General features: G+C 42.2%; 1 protein-coding gene across 1 annotated transcript in view; it reads right to left on the bottom strand.

Annotated features, from left to right (window-relative positions):
- Window positions 1-18,309: 18,309 nt before the first annotated feature.
- LRRFIP1 (LRR binding FLII interacting protein 1) overlaps window positions 18,310-26,407 on the bottom strand; it is an 85,328-nt gene continuing 77,230 nt past the window's right edge. Inside the window, exons 8-12 of the mRNA XM_023740872.1 lie at window positions 24,471-24,520; window positions 22,998-23,115; window positions 22,017-22,096; window positions 20,388-20,492; window positions 18,310-19,355 (exon numbers count right to left, since the gene is read on the bottom strand). Coding sequence (XP_023596640.1) covers window positions 19,245-19,355; window positions 20,388-20,492; window positions 22,017-22,096; window positions 22,998-23,115; window positions 24,471-24,520 — 464 coding nt within the window. The 3' untranslated portion in view covers window positions 18,310-19,244. The remainder of the gene's footprint in view (window positions 19,356-20,387; window positions 20,493-22,016; window positions 22,097-22,997; window positions 23,116-24,470; window positions 24,521-26,407) is intronic.

The following is a 26,407-nucleotide window of genomic DNA, read 5'->3' as shown; positions in this document are numbered from 1 at the left end:
CACATATTTGGGGGGGACACAATTCAATCCATGACATTCTACACTTTGGCCCCCTTAAATTCATGTCCTTGCCACATGTAAAACACATTCACTCCATCATATCATCCCCAAAGTCTTAAATCAACTCCAAGTCCAAAATCTCATCTTCTGAAATCACCTAAATCAAATATGGATGAGGCTTTAGGCATATTCCAACCTGGGGTAAAATTCCTCTTCATCTGTGAACCTGTGAAATCTGTTTCCAAAGTTCACAGTGAAACAGGCACAAGGTAGATAATTCCATTACAAATGGGAGAAAGAGGAGGGAAAGAAGAAATAATGGGCATCAAACAAGTCCAAAACCCAGCAGAACAATTTACATTAGCTCTCAAGGCTTGAAAATAATACTCTGTTCTCTGACACCATCTGGGCAACAGTCCTGGCTCTCCAGATTCTGGGTGATGGCCATGTCCTCTAGAGTCTGGGTGGAGGTCCCTTGGCCCTTGACTTCAGCATCGTCTTTCAGGCCCACTGGGATGGCAACTCTGCTCCCTCAGCTTTGGGCAGCCCATCTGAGTGGCGACCATCTGAGTGGGCCCTTTGGGCCCAGGAGGACCCATTCTTCTGCCCCTCTGTTTTGGGTGGCAGCCTCAGCCTCCTGGCACACCTTAACGGCAGCCCCACACTCTAGAATCAAGCCAGCAAAGATATGTCTCTTTGAAACCTAGGAGGCTGTGGCCCCACCCTTTGAGAATGAGGCAGCTCTGCTTCCTGTGCTCCTTCTAACAGTTCTGCTCATCTCCGAGCTGCTCCAGGGATTTTCCTTTTTCTTGGAGGACAACAGATGTAGGTCCTTTGGCCTGTTTCCAGCCTGTAGAATCCCAAGAGGCAAACAGTGTTCTCTCCTTTCGTTCTTTCTATGTCCCCTTTCGTCTAAGCTGATAGGTTTCCTGCAGTGGTAGTTGGTTAGATTCATCAGTCGCAGGCTTAATCTCTTTAAAAAAGTGTTTAAGCCACATCCTTAGTGAAAACTATAGGACATGTGTCCTTAGTTTGTATGACAGAATTTTTGAAATCTTAAGTTCTGAATTCATTTCGCACAGTTCATTAAGGCCACCTCTTACCTCTCACATTTTACTGTAAGTGGCAAAGAGAAACCATGCAGCCCCTTTAAGATCTTGCTTAGAAATGTCATCAGTCAGATAGCCAACTTCATCACTGATAAGTTTTACCTTCCACCAAACATTTGAACGTAATTCAGACAAGATTTTGCCGCTGCATAGAAAGTATCACCCTTCCTCCATTGTCCAATGACACGTTCACCATTTTCTTTTCAAGTCTCACCAGAAGCACATTTAATGTCAACATTTTCAGTAACATTCTGTTGTTGGTGCCATATGTATTCTCTAACAGAGACATTCTCTGTAGCCCTCTTCACTTCTTTCTGAGCCCTCACCAGAAGTGCCTTTGACATCTGTAATTCTATCAACAGTCCTTTCAAGACAATCTAGGTTTTTATTATTAGGTACCTTAAAACTCTTCCAGCCTCAGCCCATTATCCAATTCCAAAACTACTTCCACACTGTATTTGTCAGAGCAGCACCCCACTCTTGGTACAAAATTCTGTCTTAGTTATCTAGTCCTGCTATGACAGAAATACCACAAGTGGATGGCTTTAACAGAAATTTATTTTCTCACGATTTAGGAGGCTAGAAGTCTGAATTCAGGGCACCAGCTCTAAAGAAGGGCTTTCTCTCTGTTGGCTCTGGGAGAAGGTCCTTGTCTCCTTTCAACATCTGTGGGCCCAGCGTGCCTAGGAGATCTCCAAGTGTCTTGGTACTAATCTTCCTCTGGGTCTAGGAAACTCTCAGTGCAGGGACCCTGGGTTCAAAGGACACGCTCTGCTCCTGACTCTTCTTTTTTCATGGTAGTGAGATCCCTCTTCTCTCTCCTTTTATCTCTTGTAAGATTAAAGGTATGACTCAGGCAAGGGTGTGACACAAGTCATATCCTCTTGTAAAGCTGTGACTCAAGATACACCCCACACTGATCCTGCCTCATTAACATATAGAGGTTAGGATTTACAACACATCACAAAATGAAGGATAATTACATCAGATCACAAAATGGAGGACAATCACACAATACTGACCTTTTGGTTAGCAGCCAGGCTCTTAACCATTGCACTACCAGGATTCCATTTGTTTTCTATTCTTATTTAATAATTATCTAAAGTTGTAACTTCTTTCGGTTATAACTTTGACCACGTTCTGTGGGTTTTGATCTTTCGCATTCTCTGTCAGTTTTTTTTTTTTTTTAATTTTCCAAGTTTACACTGTTTATTACACGGCAAAGTCAGGACTCAGAGCCAGACAAACTGCCTTTATGGAGCTGAGTTCTTATCTCTGCTTTATACTCTTTTATCATTTTAGAACAGGGAGAGTGAATTCAGATGATTTGTCCAGGGTCATTAATTGAAATAGTTCATTGAAACAAAAATCTTTTTTTCTTTTTTTCCCTCCCAACCTCATTGGGAACCTTTATAAAGCTGGTCACTAGAATTCCACTGAAGAATACCTCAGCCGTTTCGGGTATGAACATTGAAGATAAGCAGGGAACAGAAGGTTCAAAATGCTTTTGTGGGTTTGCTGAATTTCTTATGCTGATCTCCTTGGCAGTCACTCATGTGTCTACTGGGGTACCTCATTTTTCCTACCAGTGTCCTAGCCTGGGCTTCCTCATATAGAAGCTGTGTTCTAAGAGCCATTATCATCGACTTTTCTTAAACAGTTCAACTGAGGTATATTTTACTCATTTCAAGTGTACAATCAACGATTTTTAGTAGCTTTATCAAATGGTGCAACCATCACCATAAATCAGTTTCAGAACATTTTATCCCCCCCAATAAAGTCCATCATGCTCATTTACAGTTAGCTGCTTCCTATTCCGTACCCTATTTATGTTCTGTCTCTTTAAGTTTTCTTTCTCTGGATATTTAACGTAAATGGAATCATACAGTATGTAGCATCTTGTATCTGGCTTCTTCTAGCATGTTTCTGGGAGTAATCTCTGAGGTAAATACCATGGATTGAATTGTGTCCCCCAAAAATATGTGTCGACTTGGTTAGCAGTCAGGCTCTTAACCACTGCACTACCAGGGTTCCATTTGTTTTCTATTCTTATTTAATAATCATCTGAAGTTGTAACTTCTTTTGGTTATAACTTTGACCATGTTCTGTAGCCGCTCCTTGGAAATCTATGGGGCAGTTCTACTCTGTTCTTTAGGGTCGCTACGAGTCGGCAATGGGTTTTAGAAAATAAATGAATTTAAGCAGTCAACTAGAGAATCTAGAAAAGAACAAAACAAACAAAAATTTAGAATTAGTTAATACAAAAGCAGAAGTGATCAACTCAACAGTAAAAATGATAAATGAAGTCAAAAGCTATTCTTTGAAAAGACTAGTAAGAGTAGGTAAATATCTAACAAATTTCACTGAGACTACTGAAACAAAAATTAGCAATAAGACAACAGAATATATTTTAAGAGATAAAGAGGTGCTTTTAAAAATTGAGATTGCTATCATAGGCCTCATGTTGTGTTTTGTTTCAGAAATCAGTCTTGCACTGCCCATTGTCCAATATCTGAAAATAGTGGTTTTATACATGTGGTCTAGTGTTCTAGTTGTTTTATGGTGACATGGTAAATCCAGTCTCTGTTAATTGGTCATGTTAGAAGTATGAATACATTTGACAGTACGTTCTCTGATGACAGTATCAGTAATACAAACAAACGAAAACCAGTTGCCAAGTCAATTTTGAATTTTGGTGACTCCATGTGTGTCAGTGTAGAATGTGCTCTATAGAGTTTTCAATGGCTGATTTTCCAGAAGTAGATTGCCAGGCTTTTCTTCCGAGACACCTCTGGCTGGACTTGAACCTCCAACCTTTGTGTTAGCAGCCGAGAATGTTAACCATTTGCACCATGCAGGGACTCCAACAAGAGTACAATTAATGTCTTAAAAAAAAAAAAACAAATTCCTCAAATATATGGAAACTAAACAACATGCGTTTAAATAATCCATAAAAGATTATTAAAAGAATGTATCACAATGGAAATTAGAAAATATTTTGAACTCAATGATTATGAAAATACAATATATTAAAGTTTGTGGATGCAACTAAAACAGTGCTTAGAGGGAAGTTTATAGCTTTAAATGTGCGTATTAGAAAAGAAGAAAGCTTTAAAATCAATGCTCTAAGTTCTATTTTAAGAAACTAGAAAAAGTACAACAAACTAAAACTACAAGAAGCGGAATGGAAACAATAAAGAGAAGAAATAAATAGGTGTTTATATAAAATAGGTGAATAGATAAAAATTAACAAGGCTAAAAGTTGGTTCTCTTTAAAAGATAAATAAAATTTATAAACCCTTAACAAGACTTATCTAAAAAAATTAGAAAACACAAATTACTAATATCCTGAATAAAAAAGGGGACATCACTACAGAACTTACACATCTGAAAATGATTAATAGGCAATAAAATGAACAACTTTATGTCAATAACTTCTACAACTTAGATAAAGACATTTCTTTGAAAACCACAATCTTCCGAAATGGAATAAAAAAATTCTGAATAGTCCCATATCTCTTAAGGAAATGAAATCTGTAATTAAAAACCTTCCCTCAAAGAAAATTCCAGATCTGGATGGCTTCACTGATGAACTATACCAATCAATTAAGAAATAAAGCCCGAATTCAATCTTTTTTTAAGAACAGCTTTACTGATATATAATCCACGTATCATACAATTTACCCATTTAAAGTGTACAACTCAATGGTTTTTAGTATAGTCAGACATGTGCAACCATCGTCACAGTCAAATTTATAACATTTTCATCACCTCAACAAGAAACCTGTACCATTTAGCTGTCATCACCCCTACCTCACCACCCTCAACCCAGCCCTAAAACCAAAAAAACCCCAAACCCGTTGCCATTGAGTCGATTCTGACTCACGGTGATCCTATGTGTTAGAGGAGAACTGCTCCACAGTTTTCTTGGCTGTAATCTTTACAGAAGCAGATCGTCAGGCCTTTCTTCTGTGGTTTGAATGGCCAACCCTTAGGTTAGTAGTTGAGTAACAACAGTTTGCCCACTGAGGGACCTACCACAGCCCTAGGCAACCACTAATCTACTTTCTGTTTCTGTATATTTCCCTATTCTGGATTTTCATGTGAATAAAATCAGATAACATTTGACTGGCTTCTTTCACTTAGCATAGTGTTTTCAAGGTTCATCCATGTTGTAGCAGGTATCAGTACTTCATTCCTTTGTGTGGCTGAATAATATTCCATTTTCTTTAGCCATTTATCAACTGATGGGCAATTGGGTTGTTTCCACCTTTTGGCTGTTGTGAATAATGCTGCTATGAATAGTGACATACAAATTTTTGTGAGACATGTTTTCATTTCTCTTGAGTATATACCTCGGAGTGGAATTGCTGGGTCATATGGTCTATTCAGATAGTTTGTCAATTTTTAAGCTATTTATCTTTTTATTACTGAGTTAGAAGAGTTCTTCATCTACTCTAGATACAAATTAAAGGATAAACAGCCAAAATGTAAAAAGATCCCTCTGTAAGAAAAAGATTAAGAAGCCAACAGAAATGGTCAATAAAAATCTAAAAAGATGCTCAGTTACTACTAATCAGAGAAATGAAGTGAAAATAATGAGACTAGTTTCTTCCTATCACAAATGGGTAAAAGCTTACAAAATTTTAATATACAGTATTGGTAACCAAACCAAACCCACTGCAATCGAGTCAATTTCGACTCATAGCTGGCCCTACAGGACAGAACAGAACTGCAGCATAGGGTTTCTAAGGAGCAGCTGGTGGACTCTAACTGCCGAGTTTTTGGTTAGCAGCCATAGCTCTTAACCACTGCACCACAGAAATATAAATAGTCTTTTGTAGGGCAATTTGGCAGTATCTGTCAATATTAAAACTGTGTATTAAAAGCTCACGTCATACGGACAAAGGGAAAGAAAAAGCTCATGTCATCAGTTTCACTTTAAGGATTTTTTCCTTACAGGTACGCACAAGGCATAAGGATGATCATTCTAGCAACTGCTCATGAGAGAAACACTAGAAATTAATTAAATGCCCATCAAAACAGGAATGGCTGATGTTATGAATTGTGTCCCCCCAAAATGTGCATCAACTTGGCTAGGCCATGATTCCTAGTATTGTACAGCTGTCCACCATTTTGTGATCTGATGTGATTAACCTATGTGTCGTAAATTCTAACCTCTGTGATGTTAATGAGGCAGGACTCAATCTATAGAATTACCTTGTCTCGAGTCAATCTCTTTTGAGACATAAAAGAAAGACTCGAGCAGAGAGGAGAGTGACCTCATTACCACCAAGCAAGAAGAGCCAGGAACGGAGTGTGTCCTTTGGACCCAGGTTCCCTGCATTGAGCAGTTCATTAGACAAGGGGAAGACTGGCAACAAGGACCTTCTCCCAGAGCCAACTGAGAGAGACAACGCCTTCCCCTGGAGCTGGTGCCCTGAATTTGAATTTCTAGCCTCCTATACTGTGTGAGAATAAATCTGTTTGTTAAAGCCATCCACTTGTGGTATTTCTGTTATAGCAGCACTAGCTAACTAAAGACAGCTGAATAAAGTAAATGTTAGCTACTTTAAATATGGTATGCTGCATATAAATGTTTATGTCCTCCTCCTGAGATTCTTATAATAATAGCAGAGTACAGGAATAAAAAAAGAAAATTATAAATCCACTATGGATAAGAGAATAGCAGAAGAGACTGTAAGCAAATAAGACTGAGAAGTTTTGGAAGACAGAAAACAGATGGAAACACGGAAAACGGATGGAAACACGGTAGCTGATGAAGCCAAATGGAAAAAGCTGCAGCCTCGAGTACACAGAGGCCCATGCACAGAGGAGACAGTCAACCTGTTTAATGGAAACCTGAAGCGAGACGGAGATAGACAGGCTTACAATAGTAGAATTAAGTCTGTATGAAGAACAGTCGACTACACTCATTTTCCCTACTGGCATGAAGAACTCCTAGCAGGCAGTCATCTACTGGAGGGAGGAAGGATAGATGAAGGATTCCCAATTACTGAATGGCCCCATGACCAGGATCTTGCAGCTTTTAGGGTGTTCCTGCAGTGAAAATAGCTGGTCCTAACCTATTCACCATGAAATGAACCCTGCTACTGGCCAACAACTCTGCCATAGTGTTCCCGAGCAGATTCTCTCAAGCTTCATTCTTAAATATGGACAAACATTCAAAGATGACAAGACATTTAAGGAAAATGTGACATGTAAAAGGAGAACTGAGATGAACAGAAAAACTCCTGGAATTAAAAAAAAAAAAATTTCAGGGACCAGTGGAGAATTGAAAACAAAACAAAACAAAAAAACATTCAAATTGGAACCTTCAGAGAGGAACCAATAACATTAATAAACATTTGCTAAGCATTTATCATGTGCCCATGCACTGTTCTAAGTATTTTAATTTAGTCTTTTCAGCATTTGTTAGGTAGGCACAAATACCCAATTTTATAGATAAAAATACTCCTTCTTACGGATAAAGGAAATGAGGCTCAGAGGCTTGCCCTAGGTCATGCAGCTAGTAAGCAGCAAAGGCAAGTTTTAAACCCAAAGAGTCTAGATGCAGGACTCTACCACTACATTATGCTCTCTATGCGTTCTAATAAGAACAGAATGTTACATATATCAAAAAAAGAAAGAAAAAAATAAAAGAACTCATAAATTAATTAAAACATTACTTGATAAAATTCATCTTTTCTTCCCTCTGGCTCTAGAACAGAAGATCATGTAAAAACCTTGATAAATGGTAAGATCTTAGTATAACAAAGATATTTGCAAATCCTGTATTTGATAAGGGTCTAGTATCCAGAATATATAAAGAACTCTCACAACTTAACAGCAAAAGGACAACCCAATTTAAAAATGTGCGAAGGATTTGAATACACATTTCTCCAAAAAATATATATACAAATGGCCAATAAGCACACAAAAAGGTGCTTAATATGATTAATCATTAAGGAAATGCCAATGAAAACCACAATGAGATACCACAACAGACCCACTAGGATGGCTATAATCATACACACACACAGAAAATAAGAAGTGTTGTCGAGTATGGGGAGAAACTGGAACCCCGACACACTGCTGGTGAGACTATAAAATAGTGCAGCTGCTATCAGAAAGTTTGGTGGTTCCTCAAAGTGTTAAACATAGAATGATCATATGACCTAGCAATTCCACTCCTAGGTATATACTCAAAAGAACTGAAAACAGGTGTTCAAACAAAAACTTGCACACGAATGTCCACAGCAGCACGCTTCACAACAGCCGAAAGGTGGAAACAACCCAAGTGCCCAACAACAGATGAATGGATAAACAAAATGTGGTGTATCCATACAATGGAACATCACGCAGCCATAAAATTGAATGAAGTACTAACACATGCTACAACATGAACGAACCTTGAAAATATTGTTAGGCGCCTTCAAGTCTAGTTTGACTCATACTGACCCCAGTATGCTAAGTAAAAGAAGCTAGACCCAAAGACCACATTTTGTACGATTCCATTTATACGAAATGTCCAGAACAAGCAAATCCAGGCAGAAGGCAGTTTAGCGGTCACCAGGGGTGGGGGGCGGGGGGAAGAAATGGAAGTGACTGCTTAATGGGTTCGCGGTTCCTTTTGGAGTGGTGAAGATGTTCTGGAATTAAGACAGTGGTGATGGCTGCACATCAATGTACTTCTCCTCAGTGAACTGCACACTTTAACATGACTAAAATGGTCAATTTTATGCTATGTCTATTTTACCATAATTAAAAACAAAAACACAGAGATGAGTGAATTGCCATCTTCCTCGGGGGAATAACTGCATCCAAAGACGGGTCCCGCAACTGGGCTCCGTCGAGCTTTCAGGGCGCACGTCCTCCTCAGCGCCTTCGAAGGCAGGCCGGGGCGCCCGCTGGGAACCGAACGTAAAGGAGCCGAACCGAGCGTTCTGGAAATCCAGGCCCACCTGACGGCGCAGGCGGGCAGGCACCTCGACAGCTGCCCGCCATTTACCCAAGACGGGCTGCGAGGTCCTCGACGGCTCCCACACCGCCGGCGGAGACACCGCCTCCGCAGCTAGGACTGGCCTCGCTGCCGCCCGTCCCTTCAAGGCCTGCGGCTTCCGCGCCCGCCAGAGGGTAACCCGCCGCCTCACCGTCTCGGGCGCCCGCGGCCCGGCACTGCCGCCCTGCAGTTGGGCTCTGCCCACTGCCCCGCGCGTCCACACCCGTCGCACCTCAGAGCCGCGTCGCCGCCACCGCCGCCACCGCCGCCACCGCCGCCACCCCCGCGTGAGGCGCCTGCTCCCGCCGTCGCCGCCTCAGAAAGAACGCTCTGTCCTCGCGCAGCCGCGGCGCCCGTCGGGTAACGGCCGCCGGCGGCCCACCCACCGCCTGGGCGGCACGTTCCCATTGGTCAACGCGAACAGGGGCGCGCCGTGATTGGCCCGAGCACGCGGGCGCGCAATCTAGGAACAAGGCGCGACTAGTGGCGGGAGAAGAGAGAGCGTGGGGCGGCTGGCATGGGCGAAGACTGGAGACTTTCCTGTGCAAAGTTCCCGTGTGAACATGATGAGTGGTGTGGCCCCTGCTAGCGAGGCCAAGTCACCGATTTGGTTTTTTGGTTTTGGTTATATGTATGCAATTTTGTGTACTCTTTTAATATTACATTGCACTTACCCAAATCATTAAAAAAAAAAAAAAAAAAAAACTCTTCGTATATCTAAAACCCGTTGCCGTCCAGTTCATTCCGACTCATAGCGGCCCTATAGGACAGAGAAGAACTCCACAGGATTTCCAAGGCTGTAAATCTTTATGGAAGCGGACTGCCATATCTTTCTCCTGTCCAGTGGCTGGTGGGCTCTAACCGCCGACCTTTTTGGTTAGCAGCGGAGCACTTAACCACTGCGCCTCCAGGGCTTCATTATAAAAAAAAGGTGGGACCCTTTCTTCTCTTAGTTGGGTTTCCCATGTCTGGGTGCGTAGGTAGCCTGCCAGCATCGTCTTCTGGGCGCCTCTACCAAGTCTGGGCTTACATAATTGATTTGGCGTTTGTACTGTTTTTGATGTGAAAGTTTACTTTTTTATGAAATCTAATCAGTCTCTTTTTGATTTCAGTGTTTTTAGCAAGAAAACTTTACCCTATCCAGAGTTCAGAATATAGTAGTCACACAATATTCTCACTAATGTTTTTATGATGTGATTTTTTGCAATTGATTTTTGCCTATAGTTTTAAACTCTTAACATTATTAAAGCCACGTGTTTAACGTAACTTTACATTACGCAGAAAACTGTAAAGAGGAAAATAGGAATCTCCTGTAATCTTCCTCAGAGAGGCTCACTAGATATTTGAGGGGCGCTGAATAGAGAGAGACACAATCACCATGCCCCACGTGGACGGGGATGCCCCTTCACTCTCTATACTGGAGCTGTTGAAATGTTTTATTTCAGAAATGTCTACTGAGTTCATACTGTGTCTCAGGCAGGCCCTGGGATGCAAAACTAAGGCAATACGTCCCAAAGAACATACAGTCTGGCTGATGCCAGAGAGAGTTTATTTGGGACTCAAATGGGTGGGACAGGTCTAGATGCAGAAGAGCGAAGTATGTTTTTAGAGATGCCTCCATAGCTTTCCTGGAAATCCACAGGAAACACAGCTGGAAAAATATGGTGGAGAAAGCAGAGGGGCCCCTGTAAACCAGCCCGAGCCGACCCGCCTCATGGACCTGTCTGGCCTCCCACCTTTATAATATCCCTAAAATCTGGTGGAGGCCATTTACTACCCCCACCCTATCTTTTTACAAAAGATTTCTAGGCTAGTCACATTTTTTCCCCCTTTAAGATGATTATTAGAATAATTTTGTGAGATTTTCATAAGAAATGTATTAAATCTATACATTTGGGACAAAGGTAACCAGTTGCTGTCCAGTCTTTTCCTACCCATGGTAGGTGACCCATGTGTGTTAGAGTAGAGCTGTGCTCCATAGGCTTTTCAATGGCTGAGGTTTTGGAAGTAGATTGCCAGGCCTTTCTTTTGAGGCACCACTGAAGTAGAGTCCAACCTCTTACCCTGCAGTGAGCATGATGGGGTGGGGTGCTGTTCATTGTTGCCATGCGTCTCTCTCTTTTTCAAGTCTTTTATATCTCTCAGTAGAAGGTATAGATTTCCTATTACAGGTTCTTACGTTTCTTCTTAAGGTTATTACCGTTGTGTTTGTTTTTTTGAGGAGTTTTGGTTTTATTTGTTTTGCCATTATGAATGAGATCCTCCCATAATAGTTTCTAAATCTAACAGGTCAGTGCTGATATACAGGAAAACAATTGATTTCGGAACCTGATCACATATCCTACTATTTCAAGGAAATCTCATTCTAGAGTTTTGCAATTGAGGGCAAATGATGCTTATTTTGTCTCTTTTCCAATGTTTGTATCTTACTACTATTTCGTGTTTTATTATATTGTCTGAAACTTCCATAAAGTGTAATAGTGCTTCTAAGCATCTTTGTTTTCTTCCTGATTTAAATGAAAATGCTTTATTGTGGTTTTATATCAGGTGTGATGTTAGCTGTTTTAGACAATATTTTTAATGATGTTGAGGGATTATTCTTCTATCCCTCAATCCAAGAGTTTTATCTCCATGAAATCTTTTTAGCATCTTGTGAGATGACTGTATGGTTTTTCTTAATTGATCTATTAATAGCTTTTCTCATTTAAGTCATCTACCAGCCCCCGATTATTGTGCTGAGTTAGTCTCTTACTCTGTTGTAGAATCAGACTTTTAAAATTTTATAACTTCCCAACTTTGTTGATAAATAGGAGTCCCTCGATGGTGTAAATGACTAACGTGCTTGGCTGCTAACCGAAAGTTTGGAGGATTGAGTTCACTGAGCGATGCCTCAGAAGAAAGGCCTGGTGAGCTACTTTCAAAACATTGGCCATTGAAAACCCTATTAATCACAGTTCTCCTCTGACACACATAGGGTTACCATGAGTCAGAATTGACTTAACAGCAACCTTCTTTTTTTTTTTAAATTGATAAATAGGATTGAATTTTAGCAGATAGTAGGCCATGAAAACTATCCATATTCTCCCCCTCTTTAAAAAATGTTTAAAGATAATAAAGTAGGCGATATTAAGAGACACTTTCAGCAAGTACATAGTGTGGTGGTTTTGAAAATATGTGCACTAATTCCTTGATACTCCTCCTCCCTTCAAGAAGTGGAGCTTAATTTCCCTACCTTGCATGTCAGAAGTGATGGGATGTTACTTCCAAGATTAGGTTATAAAAAGACTGTGGCTTCCACCTCAGGTTCTCTCTCTTAGATCTCTCACTCTAGAGGGAGCAAACTGTCAAGTCATGAGCAGCCTTATGGTGAGGCCCTGCGGTGAGGTACTGAAGCCTCTAGCCAACTGCCAGCAAGGAAAGGAGGCCTGGAAACCACCACAAGAATGAGCTTGGGAAATGACTCTCCCTCCCCAGTTGAACTTTCAGATGACTGCAGCCCCAACCGCCAGCTTTACTGCAACCTGGTGAGGGGCCCTGAGCCAGAATCACCCACGTAAATCACTCCCAGATTCCCAACTCAAAGACATGTGCGATGTAATACATACTTCTTGTTTTAAGCTGCTAAGTTTTAGGGCAATTTGTTACACAGCAATAGATAACTAACACAGTGAATTTTATAAGACGTTTCTTCTCAATAGTCCAAATAGAACTGACAAAATTAGTCACCTGAGATCAGAATTAAATGTTCAACAAAAAAATTTTAAGCAATGTTTTACAAGATTTGAACTTGTAACTTTAGCCAGCTTTAAAACAGCTTGGATTTTTGCACAAAAAAGAAAACCATTTTAGTTGAAGAGATGGTAAAATAAATTATGATTTTAGTTATGGAAATTTTATTAGAAAATTATGAGGGAAAGACTAAAAGATATTTCATAAAAAGTGAAAAAGCTTTAATTAAACCATTTTAAGAATACCAAAGATCAATTGATTCAAAATTTGAAAACATTTGCAGATACGTTATCTTTAGTTTTAGATATGCTGTTTGATATAAAAAACAATATCCCGTTAATGCCTTGCATACATTTTGTTTCAAAGGACTTCCAAATTTACAAAGAAATGTCAATTCTCAGCCAAAAATCTTGAACTGGTGGCATGGATATTTTAAAATCTTCTACATCTGTCAGAGAAGAAGTTCAGCTGGATATGAAAACATTAGTTTCTGTCATGATGGACAGTGCTCCACATATGTCAGGCCCAAATCCAGATTTACTGGAATTTTAAAAGAAGAGATCGATGTTTCTTGTATTGCTTCATTTCACTGTATGATCCATACTGAAACTATTTGTGCTCAGTTTTCTGAAACAGTCTACAGAAAAGGTCCTGGACATGCTGATAAAATCATTCCGTATACACGTGCAAATGCTGTGAACGACTACCCGTTTCCAGAGCTGTTGAAATAGAAGGCAATGGATTTAACGATCTTGTATTCTTTGCCAAAATTCATTTGTTGAGTGATGAAAGATCCTTAAAAAAAGATTTACTGTACTGTTAACTTCAATTCCAAGATTTTCGTAATGCTTGCCAAATACTCAATAATCAAAGTAAGGAAATGTGGCAGTGTGATTTCTTTTCTCGCCAATGTTACACTGCGTACGAACAAGGGAAATTTGAAGCTCCAAGAAAAGAAAATGCTTTTTTTGTGACCTGTCTAAACAGGTAGAATAATTTATGTTGAAATTGAAACTTCTCATAATACAAATCAATAATAATGATTTTTACAAATGAATCAATATGCAGATTTTAATTGTAATCCACAGTGTAATGTAAATGAGTTACGAAAACTACGAGAAAAATGTGAACGCTTTGTTGATATGGATACATTGAGAGCTGCTTTTCAATTTATGCAGGACCTCTTTGGATTTGATGTTAGTGACGATGCTGAATCAACACAAGAGCTGATGAATTTACTTAACTTGGGCAGATGTAGTTCTGATACAGATACGCTTTTGCTTCAAAGTCAAATCACGTTTTCCAAAAAAGAGAAACCAGTTTTGTCAACATGGGTACAATTATTAAAGGAAAATGATTTCTGGTACTCAATTCAATTGTTGCAAGACTTTTGTTTGGAACACCACAGGTATGTGAATCTACTTTTTCAAGTATAAACTTTATAAAGTCTAAATACAAATCAAGTATTTCCAATGAAATTTTAGCATCTGAATTGAAATGAGCTGTAAACTACAGAATCTATACCAGATCTGAAGACTTGTATGAAAAAACAATGTAAAATATCTCCATTGATAATTTTCAACTATTTACCAGATGGTGAAATGATAGTATTTTGGATATATTAAGAAAAATATATTAAAATTAATTATTAAAATTAAAATTAATTTCACCTGTTTCTTTTTACCTTTTTTAACGTGGCTACTAGAAAATTGTAAATGATGTACATGGCTCACATTACGTTTCCACTGGATGGTGCTGCTCTAGACCTTCAAATGGCCAGATCTGTTTCATCCTTCAGGTTTCAGTTCAAATGTCACCTCATCCCTGAAGCCTTCCCTGGCCACCCAGCTAAAGCAGCACCCTGCCCCCCCACCATTCCTGACCACACATCTACTAGCTCACACGCTCTAGCCCATCACCTGGTCATCTTCCTCACAGCACCTTTCATTGCCTGCAACGTTATTTACTCTTTACGGCATACTGTTTGCATTCCCCATGGAACAGAAGTGCTGTACCCCAGTGCTCGGGACTTGATGGAGGCACTTAGTGAATTATACTGGACTCCAGAGAGGCCATCTTCCAGACAATTCACAAAGCCTTTCTTAATAAAATCATGGACATACACACGCCCAACTAGGTGCTTGGGGTGAAAACAAAAATATTAAATATATATTTAAAATCACAGTAAAGAAGAAACATCTGCTTCTAATGGAAGATTCCGAGGTGTTGAACACCTGCTTTGGCAGCTCCGTCTTCCTTTGGCTCTGCTTCCTCTGTCGTCCATGCTGCCCAGCTACCTTTCTGATCTGCTAAATTGTCTCCCCACATATTTCGTTTCCAAGTTCGCCCTTGACAAAGAAAAAAAGAAAGAAAAGAACAACCAAGCCCATTGCTGCGATTACAACTCATAGCTACCCTGTAGGACGGGGTAGAACTGCCTCACAGGTCTTGAAAGCTGTAGTCTTTAAGGAAGCAGACTGCCGCATCTTTCAGCCGGTGGGTTTGAACCGCCAACCTTTTGGTTAGCAGCCGAGTACTTAACCACCCAGCCACCAGGGCTCTGTACTGCTATAACACTAACGTGTTCACTGGCATTCTTCCATGTTTTACTTCCCTAAATCTCAGCTTGGCTAAACCTTAGTATTTAGGGCACATCCCCTGGGTCCAATCTTTTACTTTACACTGCGTGTACAAAGGCCAGACACCTCTGTGTCCACCAGCCCACAGACTGCCCAGATGGTCCATGGGAGGCAAGAGCAATAGCTGTGTTGTTCTTTGAAGTCGTCTGAATTGAATTGTACCTAGATTTTAAAAGACAGTGGATTTAAAGGTTTTGATATGGAAATATGAAGCCACATTATCTTAAAACCACATTTTGCAAAATGAGCAAAATTAAGTGCAGAACTACTGCGCTTAGTATCTACAACATTCCAGCCTGGCTGAGCCAGACTAAGAAAATCCAAGCAGGCAGGAGTGGTGGAGAGAAGGCACCCCTTGCCCTGGGGCCATGATGGGTAGTGGAGATCCTGTTTGAGGCTGCAGAGAGCCAGATCACCAGTGCTGTCTTCACGAGTGCCTGCGGCGGTGGTTGCGGTGGGACCCCAAGGCTAGATGGAGGGGATAAACAGGCCTAAGGCCTTCTCCCTTCGCTCTTTTTGTCTCCCACATCCCAATACAACACACGAACCTCTTGGGATTTCAGAATTGATAATACAAAGGTTGAGCTATTTCTAGATCAGTACTCTCACCCAGGTCTGCGGGGTTCTTTTATGCTGCCACTCCCGGGGAGGGGGCAGTTGCTAAGGTAAACAAACCCAGCTGCGGTCAGGACCACTTTGCTCAAGAACAGTGTGGTCTGCTTAGCATTTGGCGAGCCCAGGGACCAGCCAGAGGTGACCGGGGCTCTTCTGGCAGAGAGGGGAATGCAGCGAGCAGGGGGCAGGCCATTCACAGAGGTCACACCAGCAAGAAGACAGGCTGTGGCATCATTGTTCCTATGGTGACCCCTGCTGCCCGGGGTGTGCCCTCGGCTCGCCAGCTCCGGCCCACGGGTTCCTGGTTGCCAGCCTCAGCCCATGGGTTCCCGATTTCTGGCCTGGGCAACCCAGGTCACTTCTCTGCCACCCACTGGGCAGCAGCCCTGACCTCTCCAGTGAGGCCTGAGTCTTGGCCTTGGGGAGTGGGAGAGACCCTCTTCCAAGCTTGTCCCTTCTGTGGGTTCTCTCAGCCCTAGGGCATTCTTTATTTTTATTATTATTTTTGTGCTTTAGGTGCAAGTTTACAGAACAAATTAGTTTCTCATTAGACAATACACAAACTGTTTTCTGACACTGGTTGCCAACCCTGCGACGTGTCCACACTCTCCCCTTCTCCACCCGAGTTTCCCTATTTCCATTCATTCCGTTTCCCTGTCCCTTCCTGCCTTCTCATCCTTGCTTTGGGGCTGGTGTGCCCATTTAGTCTCATATACATGATTAAACTATGAAGCATGTTCCTTACAAGTGTTACTGTTTGCCCTATAGACCTGTCTAATCTTTGGCTGAAGCGTGAACCTCGGGAGTGACTTCAGTACTGAGTTAAAAGGGTGTCTGGGGGCCACACTCTTGGAGTTTCTCTGGTCTCTGACAGACCAACGAGTCTGGTCTTTATGTGAATTGAATTTTGTTCTACATTTCTCTCCTGCTCTGTCTAGGACCCTCTATTGTGATCCCTGTCAGAGCAGTAGGTGGTGGTAGCTGGGCACCATCTAGTTGTTCTGGGCTCAGTCTGGCGGAGGTTGCGGAAGTTGTGGTCCCTTAGTCCTTTGGACTAACCTTTCCCTTGTATTTTTGGTTTTCTTCACTCTCCTTTGCTCTAGCCAGGATGGGACCAGTAGATGTATCTTAGATGGCCAATAGCAAGCTTTTAAGACCTAAGACACTACTCACCACAGTCAGATGTAGAACATTTTCTTTATAAACTATGTTCTGCCAATTGAGCTAGATGTCCCCCGAGACCATGGTCCCAAGCCCTCAGCCCAGTAACTCTGTCCCTCAGGGAGTTTAGATGTGTCTGTGAAGTTTCTATGACCTTGCCTTGGTCAAGCTGTGCTGACTTCCCCAGTATTGTGTAGCATCTTACCCTTCCCCCTAAAGCATTCTTTAGAGTTCTTTTCTCTCATGCTTTTTGATAGTCAATTCCTTGTAACACGCTGATCATTCTTTGTATTACATTTTCCCTGGTCAAATTACTGGGCGGTCTGCATCTTCTGACTGGACATCAGCTGACAGACAATGTGTATAACAGAACTCGGAACTCTTAACCCTGACTCAGTACAATTTCGAACTTGGGTATCTCTTAAAACAAATCCTGAGATTGTTCTCCATGTTGCTGGGGAGAGTTGGGGTTTTCATAGGACCAGTGCAGGATGGGTTTCCGTATGCCAACACCGATTTTGAATGGGCAGCAGCAGCACCAGGTCTCAGGCACTGGCGAGTGGGTTAGACACTGTGTGATTTTATCCAGTGGAGTACTCACGAAGAAGGTCTGAACTGTACAATACCCTCAGCACAAGGAGACACGAACTTCTCCCTTACTCAAGGAAATGCAACCTCACACATCCGGGATGGACATGTTGCTGGGGGTGGACTCGCGGGACCCCAGTGCTCTGCTGGAAGTGTTTTAATTATGTACACTGAACTCCATGTCCTCTGCACGAGCATTCTCAAAGTGTCAACAGAAAGCACAGTTTTGGATGGTACTGTGCTGGCTGGCGTTTGCTAATTTCCTGAAAGGCTGGCATACTTAACCAGCCACACTGGAAACACAAAATACGTGAAGAATAAGGAAAAAAAAAAAAAAAATCATCAAAAGTCTGTGTTTTTAAGCAGCCAAGCTTTCTCTACTTTAGTCCTTGGAGATATCATAATTGTCCTTTCTCTGGTCTGCTACTTCTTCAGCTTACCTTTTATTCTAAGTGCACTGATTCAGTAAATGTATCTTTTTTTTTTTTTAAAAAACAGGGAAAGAAAAATGAATTGATTTGATATGCGTGAGAAATAAAAAGATGACCTAAAATATACAAAGTAATTAGTATAAATTAGTTAAATAAAAGACCTTCCTCAGTGGAAAAAAAAAATAAAGACCACATTGCTAAATTCTTTTGCCGTTTCATTTTTTTTAATTTTTCTAATAGTACATTCTTTAAAAGAAGTTAACAACTTCAATTCCAAATATAAGGATTAAATAATGCAAATGAAAAGCAGTCATTTTCAGTGAAACTATTACCTAATTACCCTGAAAAGAAGTATTCTGATGCTTGAACAGATGCAAAAATCCCTTAGAAAAGCTTTGTTTGTTGCCTGTAGAGTCTTCGTAAGGTCACTTTTACTTCTAAGACCATCCCCTTCTATCCAGGGACAGAGTTTGCTGGGTGATGGCCTGTGGCTCCACAGTGTTTTATGTATGAAAAGCGTAGACTAAGAGATACTACTGAAGTCGCTCCAACTGTAGATTCTGCTATGAAAGGAAGTTCCAACACTGTAACATTTCCCCTTAATTTTCAGCAAGACACAATGAACAGAAAACGCAAGTCCCACCTCAACCGTTACGGGATGACCATTGCAAGTGGCATTCAGAGGCTGCCGTGCCGTCCAGATACAGAGCTTGTGCGAGGCCCAGTGTACTCATGTGGTCACCTGCAGGTTCTGAGTGTCGGCCCCGCATGGCTCTCGGGGTCTACAGACAGAGGCTCTGGGTGACTGCGGCTCCCAGTGAACCCCGGGCTGGGAGCACGGACAGCCATCGCTCACCATGGCGTTCTCCTCTGCAAGGCGGGGGAAGAAGCACGCTCCCAGACAGGAACAGAGAAAAGCCCATGAAACGACGTTCTTGATTCACTGACCCTTTTCCTGTTCCGCTGGCATTTACTGCTGGGACAAGAGGGCGCTCCTATTTGCTTTCATTTTTTCCAAACGCTTCACTAGGTGGCCGTTGCTGACCTCCAGCTCTTCTGTTTTGTCCAGTGCAGAGCGAAGCTGGAAACAAAGAGGAAAGAAAGGCTGTGAGCTCTGAGGAATATGTTTCTCCCACACGTAACAGGGCTCTGTGTTGCTAAGACTCCAGTCCTGCTAAAAAATATAACTTGGAGCCGTTGAAATCCTAAAAATACATACATACATACACATGTGTGTGTATGTATGTATTTTTTGGACAAAGATTTCAGATTCAATTAAAAACCACCACCACTACCACCTAGCTATGTACAGTATGGTACTTCATGATGTTGTCATGACAGATGATAAACATCATGATAAATGAAGGAGAAACTGAAGTCGTCAATGATTTCATTCTTGGATCCACAATCAATGCCCACGGAAGCAGCAATCAAGAAATCAAGCGACACATTGCATTTGGGTAAATCTACTGCAAAAGACCTCTTTAAAGTTGTAGAAATCAAAGACGTCACTTTGATGACTAAGGTGCGCCTGACCCCAGCCATGGTCTTTTCAATCGCCCCATACGGATGCAAAAGCTGGACAATGAAAAAGGAAGGCAGAAGAAGAATTGATGCATTTGAATTATGGTGTTGGTGAAGAATACTGAATACACCATAGCTGCTGGAAGAATGAACAAATTAGTCTTAGAAGAAATACAACCAGAATGCTCCTTAGAAGCAAGGATGGGCAAGACTTTGGTTTGCTTACTTTCAGACATGTCATCAGGAAAGACCAATCGCTAGGAAAGGACATCATGGTTGGTAAAGGAAAGGGTCAGTGAAAATGAGGGAAACTCTCAGTGAGGTGGAGCGACATAATAGCCACAAAAATGGCCTCAGTCATGAAGCTGGCACAGGACTGGGTAACATTTCATTCTGTTATACACAAGGTCTACGTGAGTTGAGCTGACCTGACAGCAACTAACAACATGGCCCTTCCGAATGGTCTGGGATGATATCATGGTGACTAACCCGGCGGCAGACTGAACCGTAATAAATTCTCCCTTTGGGTTGGCAAATGGATTATCATTCGTTACTCATTCTTTTTCTAGAAATAGCCTAGTAAATTTACCTCTCTTTGGAGTTTTCGTTTTTCAGCCTTAAGCTCATCTTCTACTTTTTCTGCATTTTCAGCAGCCGATTTATAACGTGATACTTGGCTCTCTAACCTTATGACCTACAAGGAAAAACCACGCGCATGAATCGATAGGCCTGTCTCCTTTCTCCAAATGCTTTGTCATATTTGAAATCAAAAGGGTGTGATTTAATAAAATGGGAAAATACATCATGCAAATAATTATGATATAGCGTTTATGGACCTTACAGGTTCTCGCCCAGCAGGTCATTCATTCATATTTTGAACGATCTCTTACTGGCCCTTACGAGGCCTTATTTCCGCTTTAACCCTAATCTAAAAGAGTGTGTCCACACTGCTGACCCCTCTGCCGCCCTCACTTCCACCTCGCCCCTTTTTGGGATTATTCTGTTACACAACGGGTATGTCCAGGCAGAACGACGCTGGTAAGGCAAAGGATCCCCCAGGCCCTCAGCTCCGGTCTAATCTCTCCTGGGGGTGGGGGAGGGGAAGTGGGCGGGGGGAGAAAGGCAAGGAAATACTAGAAAGAAGAGCAAAAGAAGGAGGCTTTGGGGTGGCATTCCACAGGCAAAGGCCTGAGGTCAGAGACAGGAGCAAACGCCGACTCGAGACCTGAATTCTGTCGAGACCAAAGACCGTGCTTCACAAGACGCTTTCTGTGGGTGCTGTTCTTGTTTTTGTTTCTATAGAAACTTCAGAAAGTTCCAGCCACATATACTCACAACTGAGGGGAAAGGGTATCTGTTTCCCATGCCCCTTTGGTAAGGACAGAGTCCCCGGGTGGTGGAAACAGTTAACGTACTCGGCTGCTAACCAAAAGGCTAGAGGTTCAAGTTCACCCCGAGAGGCCTTCGAAGAAAGGCCTGGCAATCTACTTCCGAAAAATCGGCCACTGAAACCCTATGAAGCATAGTCCTACTGACACACATGGGGTCGCCATGAGTTGGAATCGACTCCACAGCAACTGGTTTTTGGTTGGTAAAGACACAACTGGAGCCCTGGTGGTGCAGTGGTTAAGAGCTTGGCTGCTAACCAAAAAGCCAGCAGTTCGAATCCACCAGCCGCTCCCTAGAACCCCTATGGGACAGTTCTACTCTGTCCTATAGGGGCGCTATGAGTCGGAATCGACTTGACAGCAAAGGGTAAGGATACAATTTGCACTGGGCCCAGCACATTGAGAGGCAGGAATGCTCCAAATCTAGAAACCAGGGAGAGTATGCCTGGCTGCAGAGAAAGGCTGAAAACCCAGGCGGGTACAGGGGGTCCCAGCATGAAGTGTTCTTAAATTAATGGAATTATTTTTAAAGAATGAATTTATTGAAACCTCCAAGCCATATTAGCTTTTTCTACAACTAACCACTGCTTATAAAGGATTAGTATCTATAACACGCCAAACCCTAACAATTATCTCCCTTTCGCTACATCTTCTCTCCGTAAGAAATACACTGAGTGTGCTGCCTTAATTCATCCCCCTCAGAACCTCTTTGGGTTGTAAAAATCTCTGCTTCTCTTTGTCCTCAGCCTTTCAGGGGCTATTTCCAGCCAGTCAAACTTGAGATGTTCATCAGTTTAGCTGGCCATTATTGCTCAAAAGTGTTCACGTACATTTTGCTCTAATGCAGTTATCTCTTGCTCAGATTTTGCAAGTTTAAATTTGAGGTCGCTGATCTGTCTGTTGGCATCCCCTAAAGGGAAAGAGAAGGAAAATCTGTTAAGCTCTTGGGCTTTTTAAAGTGACAAAGTGACAGCTACTGGGAATCAGGCCTTACTTCATAATTATCTTATAAATCTGTACATTCTGGACTGTGGCTCCAGAACAGGGAGATGGTGCTCTCCTGCCACGTACCCACACTAGGGGGGTGCATCCTCACCCCTCTGCATGGGACCCAGATCCCAAGTAGGAGAGCACCTATGAATGAAGAAGGCAAAGAAGCGGTGGGGGTAAGGAGGAGGGGAGAGAGAGACTGGGCTCATTTTACCTCCCTTAAGCCTGCTTCTAGGAGTCCCTGGGTGGCACAAATAGTTAAGCACACGATTGCTAACTGGCAGGTTGCTGGTTCAAGCTCACTCAGAGATGCCTTGGAAGAAAGCCTGGTGATCTACTTCTGACAGACCACAGCCACTGGAAACCCTGTGGAGTACAGTTCTACTCTGACACGCACGCGGCGGCGATAAGGCGAAGCTGACTCGACAGCAACTGCTTTTTTTTTTTTTTCTGGAAGCCTGTTTCTAATTTGTTGGCACAGAAAAACACCTTTCAATTTTTCCGTACGATCAGCAGATCAAGAGACTGCTGTATCCAGCACAGGGAATGTGGTTTCTATCAGGGCTTCACAGGATGGTTCCTGGAAGCGCATTGGGGCACCTGCCTTACTTCACAGGCTTACACAGAAACACCCTTGTCTGCCCGTCCGCCCCACCTGGCTCTGTCCCATAAAGAAATGCCTTTGCTCTTTTGTACTCAATGGCTTTGGGGGGTTTGGGGAACACTGGGCACTCTTTGCCATGGCAGTTTCTCTCCTCCAGACAACTATCACAAAAAGCACACGCAGAAGCATTTACTTCTACGTGAGAGCCGCCATTTACTTTGTAGGTCCATGACGTGTATGTCTGTCCCGTTTTCCAAGACGACGTCCTCAGGCTGCAGGCTGTCCAGCTTGCCATTCTTTTGTCTCTGTTCCAGCTGCCCTTTGAGTTTCTTAACCTGAAAACACACGGGTAAAATATGTTAATTTCTCTACTCTAAACGAGACTGAAAAGCTGAGCTTACAGGCTATCAGACAGAGAGCAGCATTCAGTGTGTAAATGAAAACCAACACCCCATACGTATAATTGGCTCCCACCTCGCAGCTCTTTAGTGTGTCTTGACGGCACCAGAGAGACAGGGACTACATAATAAAAAGCATTAGAGAGATGGACTAAAAGGCTACAGTCCACCAGGCAGGCAGGGAGGTAGGGAGTCTTTCTCCTTTTAATAAAGAAATTAACCAAAATAAGTAAAAACAAATGAACAAAAAACTTCCTATCAATTAGTACTCTTATAAGAACATAATAGGTAGTGCAATGAATTATGTTCACAACATCAGGCATGAATTATTTTATAACTCTGGGTGAAAAGTTATTTCTAAAGTTGAAATTCCTCTGGAATTCAAGAGGAGATTGCACATAAGCTACTTTAAATGTTTATCGTTGTTAGTTGCCATTGAGTCGATTCTGACTCATGGCAACCCATGTGTGCAGAAGAGAACTGCTCCATAGGGTTTTCAAGGCGGTGACTTTTCAGAAGCAGATCGCCAAGCCAATCTTCGGAGGTGCCTCTGGATGGGTTTGAACTGCCAACCTTTTAGCTAGCAGTCGAGTGCTTAACTGTTTGCAAATGTTTGTCTGGAAGTTATCAAATCAGCGTGCTACCAAGCTTTGCTTTATTCACTAAGAAGCCAGAAAAAGGGCCACCTAGAGGCCTCTGGGCACAGAAATGCCGTAATTAAGTCCCCAGAAAACCTGTGTGGCTTCTCACAGAGCCTGGTCAAGTTTCAGGTTTGCCAACCTTCAGGGAGTTCTTGGCCTCTACATACATTTCCTCTCTCTAAGAGTGGGCAAAACGTGTACAGAGTCATTGGAATTGCACATAACCATAACAGCCATGGCTGTGGAACTTTCTGGCATCTAATGGAGAGTCTCCCAAGCCCTTGTCATGTAAAACTTCTGATCTATGAGGAATTGTTTGTTGGTGATTACCTGCCTCGTTACCCAACACACATACCACACAAGCACACACAGCAACACACACGCCTCCACCGACAGACAGGTGGGTGGTGGCTGCACGTGAGGTGCCTTGGCCAGGAATCAAACTCAGGTCTCCTGCATGGAAGGCGAGAGTTCTACCACTGAACCACCATTGCCTTTCTATGTTCTACTTAGATAAGAATATTAAGAACATGGGCTGCCTTGATAGTTTCTTTCAAGCACAATATGTTAGGGGTTTCTTGATAAGGCAAGAAGTCGGGATAGGAATGTTCAAGTTGGAGAACCCATCATGTAATGAAAAAAGAGTGTTACCTGTTCCAGTAAGCGTTCCCGTTCATCAATCAGCTTTTTCAACCTAATATCTAAAGAAATCAGAAAAGACCAAGGTTTAGATGAATCCGTGTACGACACGCCTTGGCGCATTGTTAAACCAGAGAATGATCGTTTAGGTTAGTGAAATTAATGATGAAGGTAGTTCTGCACGTACCACAATGAATGAGGTCACAGACAGGACTGGGGAAGAGGTCAGCCAAGGGAGTGGGTGTCAACCTCCCAGAACATGCTTGTCGCGTCCGGAGCAGCTTCCGGGTGCATGCAAACAGGCTAATCTTCTACTTTAGGTTATCATGCAAGAACTCTAGGGCCAAACCACACTGCAATACAAGATCTCACAGGCTTACGGTTTACATCATTAGCAATGTACAAACACACCTACAATCACGATGACGGATCCCCAGTATCTTAACTAGCCTCGCCTTCCCAAGCTTACATCCCAGAAATATTTCTCCTCTCTCACATACTCATCAGGGTCAGAGTTTTGACTCGATGTTTACTAATGGTAAGTCTGCCAACAACGTGTCTGCTAACACAGTATGCAAGGCTGTCATTCTTTGCAGGAAAAAATGCAGTTATCGCTTAGGTTCCTGTAATTCCATACAGATACGTGAGGATGCGCGTACGTCAGCATCTAGTCATCCCCACACACGTCTCTGAATGATCATTTCCGTGACGTAATTTTCAGATTAGGGACGGGAAACCAAGACCCGGGGAGGGTTTGGTGGTGTGGGCAAAATCGCACATCATCAGGGTGACGATGGCATGATTATGGTGATGCTCACACACACTGCCCCCATACTCTGTGCCAGGCACTGTTGTAAGTGGTGCACCCCGTTAACTCCTTTCGCCCTCACAAAGCCCCATGGGTGGGCGCGGATACCGTACGCCCTTCTACAGGTGATGACTCAATGCCCAGAGCAATGAAACAACTTTCCTAAGGCCCCACGTTTGGGAGGTGCAGCCAGCCTCAGGGGTGCCCCCTAACGGTTCTACTGTCCTTCCAGATTAAACCTGGTCTGAGTGGGGCCCTGGCTCCCGGCCTCAGGCTCCTGCTCACGCGAGTTAGCTCCACATTCTTCAGGGAGTAAAAAATTACCCTTGACTAGTCATGTGAAATGAAAACAATTAATATAAAATGCATCACTGTTTTCATTAAAAAAATACAACCTATCCACATTCTAATTTAAGTTACAAGCTTTCTCTCACAATTTTTTCAAAGAAAAGACCCTACCCTGTTATTTTGAAAGGTACGATAACAAAAGAAAACCAGGAAATGCTAAACATAAGGTAAATCAAATTTATGGCTCATTTGAGGTCCGCCTTTAGTTACAGGCCATCAAGTTGCTTTTGACAGATGGTTCGTTCTTTGCCTTCCATGAAACCACCTAACACTGAAATAAACAGATTATAGTTATAAACCTGGCTCTTTTATTCAATATCGACTTTCATTTTTATCTTACATATTTTATACTCTCAGACACACAACCTACAGGCATCATAAGAAACACTGAATATACCAGAAAGTGATCTTGAAGCTTACATATCTATTATACAAGTTTATTATTTTTTTCTGTTCAAAGAGTTCAAATAACCACAACAGCTGATAGAAAATGTTAAAATATAATAACAGTGCTAGCCAAAACAAAACAAAACAAAACAAAACAAAACAAAAAAAAACAAAAAAAAGGGAAAGGTGACCTTCAGTGGTGAGAATATGAAAAAGAGAGAGGAGCAAAACTCTGAAGAGAAATTTTAAACCAGAATTGAGGAAGAAAATGAAAATGAACCCGTTGAAAGGAAATGGAAAAAGCAGCAAAATTATCTGATGTGAAGACAAGAAAGAGTGCTGCTTTTTTTTATAGCTTTAAAAATCAACAAGCCTCCTTTGTTGGATAAATGGTGGTACGTCGTCG

This window comes from Trichechus manatus, unplaced genomic scaffold (assembly GCF_000243295.1).
Source record: "Trichechus manatus latirostris isolate Lorelei unplaced genomic scaffold, TriManLat1.0 scaffold00165, whole genome shotgun sequence".
NCBI classification, from domain to species: domain Eukaryota; kingdom Metazoa; phylum Chordata; class Mammalia; order Sirenia; family Trichechidae; genus Trichechus; species Trichechus manatus.
Note: the sequence above shows the minus strand (reverse complement) of the source record. Positions and strands in the feature narration are given on the sequence as shown.